Source organism: Micropterus salmoides, unplaced genomic scaffold (assembly GCF_014851395.1).
Source record: "Micropterus salmoides isolate LMB-PRFRI ecotype aquatic unplaced genomic scaffold, ASM1485139v1 Ms_hic_scaffold_7, whole genome shotgun sequence".
NCBI lineage: Eukaryota > Metazoa > Chordata > Actinopteri > Centrarchiformes > Centrarchidae > Micropterus > Micropterus salmoides.
In genome coordinates, this window is record NW_024044459.1 from 8280786 (window position 1) to 8291098 (window position 10313).

General features: G+C 43.2%; 1 protein-coding gene across 2 annotated transcripts in view; it reads right to left on the reverse strand.

The window, feature by feature from the left end:
- Nucleotides 1-7710, reverse strand: part of znf608 (zinc finger protein 608) — a 58228-nt gene extending 50518 nt beyond the window's left edge. For both annotated transcript variants that reach the window (XM_038703817.1, XM_038703816.1), the window contains exon 1: nucleotides 6625-7710. In XM_038703817.1, coding sequence (XP_038559745.1) covers nucleotides 6625-7536 — 912 coding nt within the window. In that variant the 5' untranslated portion in view covers nucleotides 7537-7710. The remainder of the gene's footprint in view (nucleotides 1-6624) is intronic.
- Between the last annotated feature and the right edge of the window lie 2603 nt (nucleotides 7711-10313).

The window sequence follows — 10313 nt, forward strand, 5'->3', positions numbered from 1 at the left end:
TTTTTTTTCCTCTTTCTGTTTTGATTTCATTAAAATTAGTTTAGTGGTACGGAGATGCTTATAATGAATTTAGCGGATGAAGAATGTTTTCAGCCTAAAAAGCACAGCAAACTGATTTTAATTCACAACATCTCTTCCTTTGTCACACTGTAATAGTCCGTGTTGAATGGAGAGGCGCCATTAACACTTTTTTCCCCCTTTTAAGCATCATTAAAACATTGTAAGTGTAATGAACAAGGTGCATTAAACCTTCCCCGCTGCTCTACAGTTGCATCAATTACTGGCTTGGAGAAAAATACTAGCGGGGGTCGGCAGTGTTGGACAAACTAACAAGAGAAAGATAGATTTTGAAAGTATCCAGCTTAAAAAATTCCACTCCCTTCCATCAGCCCTCCCTCCAAAGCCACTCCCACAAAACACAAGTGAGTGCACAGGCAGAGTGAACGCAGGTAGGCAAGTAGGCCAGCTTATCATTTCATTTCATTTTTGTGTCAGAGCATTTGATTTATTGATTGCCGTCGAGGTGTAAAGAGAATTTCAAAAAATATAACACAAAATGCTTCTGAAAAAAATTGCCTACCACCGTATTGGGTGAGAACATTTGCCTGTTAAAGATTTTATCTGTGTTTCAGAGCATTGTCTTTTTCTTTAATCTCAATGTGTTTGCCAATATCAATCTGATATTTTGAAGTGGTGGCTTTTTTTCCCTTTCTCAGCTGTGAAACCGGGAGAATCGTTGGCCCGTTGCCTCAAAATGTTTAGTGAAAAAACTGTTACATCACTGCTCAGGAAGCTTCGCTGCAGGCTGTTGTTCACGGACATGACTGTAGCTCACTGATGCAAACACAAAACTAAATTCATTTCACTAACCTGATATTCATCATCTTGTATTATATTGCAAATATACAGATAGTGAAGTAGATGCAGCTTTCCACGCAATAAATACCATGTCTGAATGGATATAATTATAACGCGTTATTAACCTCAATGTCTGCACAATGAATTAACCAACGTGGTTATTCTGAATTAAAAAGCAAAGTAATACCTCATACAGTAATGCACATCACTAAGAGAACCGGTTGAATTTTGTCTGGTTGATGTAAAGACAGGCTATTTATAATGGGCACCCTGTCCTCAGATTTCATAAATGTGATGTAGTGATTATTAATGGCTGCTATGAATTAGTTTCCTGTTCCTTTTTTAATGATATGATCTCATCTTATGAAGAGGGACGAAGTGTGCACACATCCAGGCATTCAGGTGCATGACAAAAACTGCAGGGCACAAAGGAGAAAGGTTTTTAAAAAATCAATCTTGTAGATTTCGAAACATTGCCGTGAAAAGAAAATTAAATAATTTTTGGAGCCTAACAGTGTGCAGACCCTTCTCCTTTATGATCTCATCTTAGATCACACTTTGGTCAAATCTGAAATAAAGTGCATCTAATAACCCTGTTAATTTTATCAACGAAAACTACGACAAAATTCAGCACAAAGCTTTTTTTTAAGACGAAAACATGACCATGACAAAATGTATTACATTTACAAGTGAATAAAACCTAAACGATAATGAAAGACAAAGGAATGGACAACTTAACTAATTACTGTTTAGGTATTCAGTGACCTACATGAATCTGCAGAAGCACACACTGTAGCTCCTGATTAGTAAACTGTCTCCAAGACATGCAGTCAGTCACATTTTATTTATTGTAGAATCTATCCAGCTATGAAACTGCAGAATGGTTAAATATGATTTAACTATGTCATTTCACCTGGAGAAGGAGGTGCACCATTATTAACATTAGTGTTTGAAAATTACTGCCTTACTCATTATAATAATCAATAAAGTCAAATGTTTTTTGGTTTTTATTGATCCATACCATGAGAATACAAAACCACTTTCCCAACATGATTCAAAAAGATTTATTTCTGAATCTGATTAAACTGTCTTTTTCTGGTAAAATGCATCACAATAATCCAAAAAGGTTAAAGTCAACAACACATCACAACAACTGTATGCCGCTGAAATGCTTCATAATTCACAAGCCTTTTCCCTTCAGCCCTGCGTCTTTCCCTACATGCATCTCTCCTGATCAATCTGATGCTCGCTCGCTTGGGAACAGCTGTTTACATGCGACATCACACCACGATCACAACTCTCCCTGAGCAAACCAAACACTGTCAAGGTTGCCATGGAAACCGAGCCTGTGCAAACCTGTTAAAAACCCACCAGGTAAAGGGGGGGCGACGACTTGCAAGGTGCGGGTCTCAACAACATCTCAGCTCAGCCATCCGCCGAGCTCACAGTAAGTTACAGTAAGCGGGATATGATGTTTCCATACAAACAAACAAAACCACTCGAGAGTCAAGAGAAACACCGGATATTGACGAACAAGTTAACACTCAAGATAAACCAATCCAATCAGAAACAGGAGCGGAGCATGTTTGTTGCCTCATCTTCACCCAGCCTGCAGGGATCCAGGCTGACAGACAGAAAGTGATAGCAGAGCAGTCGCTGTCATTCACAGACAAACTCAAGTGCATCTTATTGTCATGCAGATGACAGTTTGAGCTTCAGCAGCCGGAGAACTGCTTTTATTTCTGTCAACATGGCTGGATCAGAATTTAAATTGTAGCTTGATCATTACAGCCGTTATTAAAGATCTTCACATCAGTTGGTCGTCAGTCTGATCACCACTTTTGTCCAGACCGAAATATCTCAACAAGTACTGGACCAAGTAAAATGTGGTACAGACGTACCTGCCAACGTTTATGTTTGAAAGTAAGGAGCAAAGAGCAGCTGTGCACACGGCCCTTGGTTCAGGTTGTGGGTTGCCAGGTTGCGGTGACAGATGGGGGTGGGATTGTAGTGTGTGTGGATTGCGTGTGAGGATCAACTTGAGTGACGTCAGAAATCATCCAAGACTTGGATCCGTGTATGATGATTATTCATAATAAAGTTTGCAGGAATTCCCAGGACAAACAAGGACCAGGAGATGGTCCTGAAATACGGGAGAAACCCGGGAAAAACGTGAGATTTGGCAGGTTTGGTTCATGGTTTCATTGTCCCCAGAAGATGATAAGCTTTGCTAATCCTCTGACTTCTCCTTCAGCGCCACCATAAGGCCGACATTTGTGCCGTAAGATATACTTTATTAATCCCGCGAGGGGAAACTCTTTGTTTTCACTCTGTTATTATTATGTTAGTATTTGCACACAGCTCCGAAAGACACAGACAGGACCCATAGCAACATATACACGGAGAGATGTCAGAGTCAGGGGGCCCCGAGCAGCTCAAGGCCTCCTTCGGCAGCGCCCAGAAACAGGCACCTCTCCAGCTACCAGTCAACACTCCGCAACTCTGGTCCGAGCTGGATTTGAACTGGAGACCCTCCGGTTCCCAGCCTAATCCTTACAGACCAATTTGTTTTTACCTGCAAACCTAAGACATTCCCTCAGCCTCAGCTGTACTTTGTGTGTAGTGCTAATTAGCAAATACTGCATGCTAACATGTTAAACTAAGATGAACATGTTAGCATTGTCATTGTGAGTATGTTAGCATGCTTGAGTTAGCATCTAGCTCAAGGTACCACAACCTCACACAATCAGGGTAATTGTGTGTGTAAAATAGAAGAAAATAGACTGGTGGGCTTTGGGTTTCCATGCATCTAGCACAAGTGAAACACAAGAGGTCGCAACGCCTGTGCAGACAGCTGCATTTATTCAAATAGAGGCGTATCTGTTCCAGATATGCGCAAGATTGATTGAAAAGCATGAGTAGCATAGGCCTATCCGTTTTTAACTTCTGCCTTCTCTGTGTAGAAATGGTTCTGTGCAGTAATCTTATAAATATAAAACATGAGCTGACCAAAGTGCTTTACAAACACAGGCAAGAGAAAGACCAATTAGTAGTAGCAATTTAGATACATCCAAAGACCACAGAGACATTGAGCTGTGCTTTGAACCACTCAGTGAAGGGGGCACATCTGATGTGGTGGGGCAGTTTGTTCCACAGACTGGGGCCCGAAACTGAGAAGCTCGAGGGTCGACCAGAAATGACTGGTAAGGAGATGATCTAGTTGGGGAATAAGGAATTAGAATGTTATTTCTGTTGTAAATGTAAATGCTCCGTACTTGTATAGCGCCTTTCTAGTCTTTTCGACCACTCAGAGCACTTTTACACTACATCTGCATTCACCAGTCATACACTGAGCCTAAGTGCTCAAACAGAAAGTAACATTAACACACATTCATACGCTGGCGGAACAGCCGCCAGGGGCAATTCTGGGTTCACTTTCTTGCCCTAAGGACACTTCGACACGCCGGGGGAGCCGGAGATTGAACCGCCGACCTTAACGGCCAACCCGCTCTACCTCCTGAGCCACAGCCGCCCAAGACATTTGGGCTGTGTATTTATCCAGGCTTTGTACAACTACTTCATACATCCAGTGCTTCCACAGTTGTTCCTCTCAGCAGGGGTGTAACTATTTAATCCAATTTTGATTCAATTTAAATTAAATGCATCATAAAATCCCACATTCTGCTCATGATTTGAGTTGATTCAGTTTCAAAATGTGCAACAGCTCTTAAAATTGTAAAATGGAAACAGCAATTGATTCAAGAACAATTCAACACATCCGACCTCAGCCACAATCGACAGCAACTCAGTTTGCGGTGCATGCAGGAAGGAAGAGGGCAGACAGGGACGTGTCTGAGGAGGTTAGACAGCAGTCTGTGTCAGCCGTCATACGCGTTTGCTTTTTTAAAATCAGAAGCAAAGACTATGATGACAGAGTAGTGAGTTCAACTAATCAGCTGTTGGAAGGGTCCAACAATTTGTACAACCCAACCATCCAACCCACCTCCTCCTTAAGGGGGCTGCAATAAGAACACTGACAGACAAGCGTTATCACTTGACCACAAGAAGTTGTTGCCTGTAAATTTGTAAGTAGGGCTTTGTGTTTGAACAAATGACAGATACCAGTATTTTTGCTACTCTTAGCAAAAAATGACATCTGAAAAGATTTGAATACATCCCTATAGGCCCTGCTAAGAACGCCACAGTCAATGTGAGCCAAATTGGTAATTATTGATCATGTACAACGTAGATCTGTTTGTCATTTTACAACACAGAGTTGTATCTTACGAGATGTCTCCAGCTAACCATTGTTTGTGCCAACATTCAGCTGGTTGTCTTTACTTTAATGTCAAAATGGACCTCTGTTTTCAGAGTTCCAGGGTGTTAAAGTCTGTGGAGCTTCACCGCATCCATCACAGGACTCTAAAACTCTTCAGTGGAGCCCAGATTACTGCTGACAGGGAATGAATTACGGTCACCACAGAGCTCAGGGTGAGTGTGTGTGTGTGTGTGTGTGTGTGCGTGCGTGCGTGAGAGTGTGTTTCACCGCCGAATGGGAATCCTTCAGATCAACAAATAAACAAAGCAGGCCAGCGTTCCTCCTGTCAGCAGCATCTGCCAGCAGCAGGGAGGACACTTCGGTTTTTCCTGCCTCGTCTAATCCTGCATCCACGATCCCCCCCCCCCCCCCCCCCTTTAAAAAAAAACTCCTTCTGAACATCCTCCATCTGTTTCTTTTTTTTCAGTCTGTCAGACTCTTTCAGCCTATGTCCTCTGCTGTCACGTCCAATCCCTCCCTCTCTATCAAACATCTCTCTCCCCACTTCACCTCTCCACCCATCCCTCCGTCTTCCTCCATCTTTGTCTCTCCTTCGAATGACTTATTTAAACCCAGAAACGATTTCACATGTGGCAACATTCCCATTCTACCCTTAAATGACTAGAAAATTGGACCTCGGAGTGGCTCATTAAACCCTCAGCAGTCCAACCTTTCAGCCTGCAGCATTTATGTCTTTAAATGAAAAAGATTTTGACCCACACTCTGACACCTGATTCATTTTTACATCATGGGTAATTTCCCAAATGAAATGAGCAAACAAAGCCTGTGCAAATGCAACATAAAGGAGGAATTACAGAAGGGGTTCATTCTGATTCCCTCGCCGCCTTTGCTGAGTTGCTGCTGCACATGTAAATACTGTAGCTGCTTTCTCCTTTAATCTCCAGCAAAAACAAGAAGGATTGGATTAAATGGTTCTGAAAGGAGGAGGAGGATGGAGATGGAGGACACACTGCTGCTGCTGCCTCCCTCCTCCCTCCTCCTCCTCCTTCTTCGCTCTTCACCTCCCCTCCAAAATAAGAAAAAAGACACAAAAAAAAATCTCATCTCTGTCCACCAGCGTGGTAGATTTAAGAGGACAGACAGGGAGGCTGGGAACAATGACACCAGCTGGGCAACAACAATAGGAAATAAATATCATGTGGCAAGCAGGCGGTCATCCCTTCATCCAATCATCCATTTAAACATTCCTGCTGTGTGTCTGCTGCTGTACTGGCTTCTTTGTGGCCTTCACACCTGCATCTGACTGACTGTGTGTGCTCTGAATATCAAAAATATTCAATTTCTCTCCTTTTCTTTTAACGTTTTGCACCTTTAAATATTTACTACAATGTGGAAGCAGCTGCAGGTGTGAAGCGACAGCTGCCCCGTTTGTTGCTTTGTTGTCGGTGTGTTTTATTATTGGCCTGCAGACAATAAAAGCTGCCTACCTTCTCGGCTCCTCTGTGTTTCTTGGCCGCCGGCGTGTCGTCATGCTGCCGCCTGACAACAATAGCCCCTCCGCCGCTTTTAACTCCACAATCCAGCGCGGCTTTATTGGCAGCGCCGCCGCCGTTACTCGCGCAATTATTGTTATTGTTTACGTTGTTGCCGTTATCTCCCACGATCCTGGAGTCCGGCGCGGCGCAGTGGCAGTGTCCGGGGCCGTCGCGGCACAGATGATGCTCGGGCGCGGCGGAAGACGGGAGGAAGACGGAGGGAGGAGGAGACGAGCCATCGCCGGGCTTCTCCTTCCTCGCCCGGGCTGGAGGAGCCGGAGTAGCGGCGGCGTCCCTCTCCCTGTCCCTCTCCCTCTTCCAGCCCCGGATCACGTTTTTCCCCTTCCTCTCCTCCCTGCCTTTGGCGCAAGTCGCAGGAGAGGCCGTGGTCACTTCGGAGACGCCGTTGTTGATGTTGCTGCCGCTCCCGCCGCCGTCCGCGTCTCTGCTCACCGCCGAAATCATCTCCACACCTTCTCCACCGGCGCTGCGTCCTTGAGCTTCCCGACGCTGCTGCTGCTGCTGCTGCTGCTGCTGCTTACCGACCCCGACGCACAACTCGCCGCCGCCACGCACCGCGACGGCCGCCGCTGAGTGATCCGCCGCCTCACGTTCCTCTCTCCCCTCCCGGACGGCTCGGCAGCGTTTAGACGCGGATCTCCTCGGCTCCGACCCGCCGCCGCCGCCACCGCCGACAGGTCCCCGGGTCTGGAGCGAGGGCAGGGCCGCGTGTCTGTCGGCTGAGCCAGCGGCGCTGGAGGAAGAGGAGGAGGGGGAGGAGGTGGAGGCGGTGTGGTTGGGTGACAGCTCCCTGCAGTCCGTTAGCAGCCCCCTATTCTCCCCAGCTCTCAGGAAACGGTTCATCTCCTCCTTTCCTTGTGTCCTTTGTCGATCTTCACAATAATCAGCATTCAAGTCATTGTCAGCCCACCGCAGTGTGACAGAGAGCACCGAGCTATAGGTGGACACATGCAGGTCTGTTATAGGCTGCTGGATCAGGCCTGCTCCATCACAAACTACAACACAGGCAGAATGACAGCTTGGGGTTCCTGACAGACACGATAGGGGCTCGGTAGATATTATGTAGCTTAGCCCTTGTCATAATAAAGAAATATAGGCTACCCCTATATTTGAAAGGATAATAATAAAACACTAAAAATAAAGTTTTTAAAAAACACCCCAGAGTCACTGCAACATGTGCACATTCTGTTTTCAAATAAGAAAATGTTAAATAATAGCCTATGTGGACTAATAGGTGTTCTATTTTATCTTATTGTTAACAATAATATTAAAGAAATCCTTATTTATTTTATCTCCCACTGTGATTAATATCTTGACAAATATCTCAGAAGCCACAAATTAAAATTTTTTTTTTTCAATTTTTCAATTTTATTTTATTTTTTAGAAAATGACTGGTTGGCCATTGGGGGGCGCTGTTAGTGTTTGCTTATTGAATTGATTACACACCAACTCAGGTGTAGCTGATTGGATGTTTGTGAAAATTAATGGACTGATGCATATCATCAGTTGCTCCTTATGGGTTTTTTTAAATTGCACTGATTGGTCACGGGGGGCGCTATAATATCAGTGTAATGTTCTACTCCAATGCACCATTCCTGTAATTGCCTGTTGGTAATCATTAGTAAGCTCAGTATTCTTAATGGCATTTTGGGTAAAAGTATAATATTCCGGTAATGATCTAAAACAGGCTCTTCTGTTTTTTTCTCTAATTGCTACACTTTCCTAAATTACGATGGGACACTATGGTTTTGGGAGCCTGATGAAGCGCTGAGTATGCTGAGTGATAAGTATTCGCATGTCAGTGTTAATTAAAGATCCCTAAATATATACTTTTGAGAGCTAAACTAAGTGTGCAGTCACTTCCCCAAACACATGCGGCTTATATTTTCTGAGGTTATTGTGCTTAGTTTTAAATTCACTGTCAACAGTATGAAGGAAAAATATACATTTATAATGTCACGGTAAAAACACATAGCCTACCATAGAGAAGTTCTCTAAAGCTGGAGTGAATCATAAATTACATTAAGTTACATGATATAAGTTAACAGTCCTATAGTAGTAAAGTACTTGACAGCATAATAAAACAAAAAAACTGTAAAGCAGAATAAAGGCAAATATAGACACACATACTATTTTTTTTTTTACATTACATTTATACCTAGAACAACAATGTAAAAGTAATTCACTAGAGAAAGCTGAACTGAATGAAAAGGTGCACTAATGCTGCTTGCAAACAATATGGAGACTTGTGCGTTATGACCTGGGTGATCTGCTGGGTTTGCAAACTGGGAGCTTGTCTGATATGGCCTGCCAAGATATGATATGCCAAGAAGAAAAAACAAAAACATGTTTCTAAGGACCAGAGAGATGTGACGATTCAGGGAATTGCAATAATCCCGCCTGCTCAATTTGAACGCATGCATTGGATATTCGGAGTCAGACAGGGAAAGAAAGCCTCTGGTTTCTGAGCTGTTTCTAAGATAGAGAAACATAAACATCCTTTTAAAATACAATATGTAAAATACGAGGGGATTTGTGTGCTCGGATCTCCACTGTATAGAAACCTTCTCAGATCATCAGATTAAAGAGTGAAAAAGCAGAATAAACAGGACTGAGCTCACACGAATAAAAAGTGTATAAATCCACAGATTACTGTCACGCAAGTTACTGCTGTTGGTGTGATGAAGAAATATTCAGAGATGCCGCCTCTCTCTGTAGCTGCATGTGTGATGAAGAAATATCATTTTGCAAACCTGAACAGTCAATACAGACAGGAGTTCATTATCAGAGTCACTTAAAGGGACACGTGGAATGAATACAGCAATAAATACACCAGGAGCGCACTTAGTGTATTAAGACATTTGATATCTGAAACTTGAATCATCCTGGAGAAAATGGCTAAATGAGACAGGCAGTAGGTTACAGGAAAGTATTTAGTTGTGTGTGGCTCTGAGCAGTGTTATTGCAGCTGTAGAGGGAAGGAGAGTCAGTTCACTCTCTTTCACATGACATTTGTTCTGAATGATTTAGACGCAGGAATTTATTGGTTTTAGAGAAGCTCTTGACAGGATGGAAATTATCTGAAGGCAGAGACTGATATACATTAATATTTTTAGTCTGAGAGACAGTTTTCTGTGCCAATATTCAGAGCTCTCTGCTTGGACCTCATTTATTTTATCTCCCAAAGGACACATAGCTCTTTCATCTGCTCTCATTAGAATTTATTCTTTATTACACTAAGAAAAGTACATTTTGAGTCCAAATTGTTTCTCCATCAGGCAGGCCTACACAAGGAGCAAACAGATTTGGGTGTGAGTTATTGGAAAATGTGTCTTAAGCTACGTTCACACTGCAGACCTTAATGCTCAATTGCAATTTATTGCCCAGGTCAGATTTTTTTGAATGACTGTTCCACATTATATTGTAATTGTGGCCCATGTCAGACTCCAGTGGGAAGTGGCCATGGCCTGAAAATGACCCACATATGCAAAAGAATAATGCGACATCACACGCAGCATGAAACTCAAGGATCCAAGTAAGGAGGGCTCCATTAAAATGAAAAGAAATGCTTTACATTGAAAGTACAAATGACAGTCAGCTTGTCTGTCATTGACCAGAGT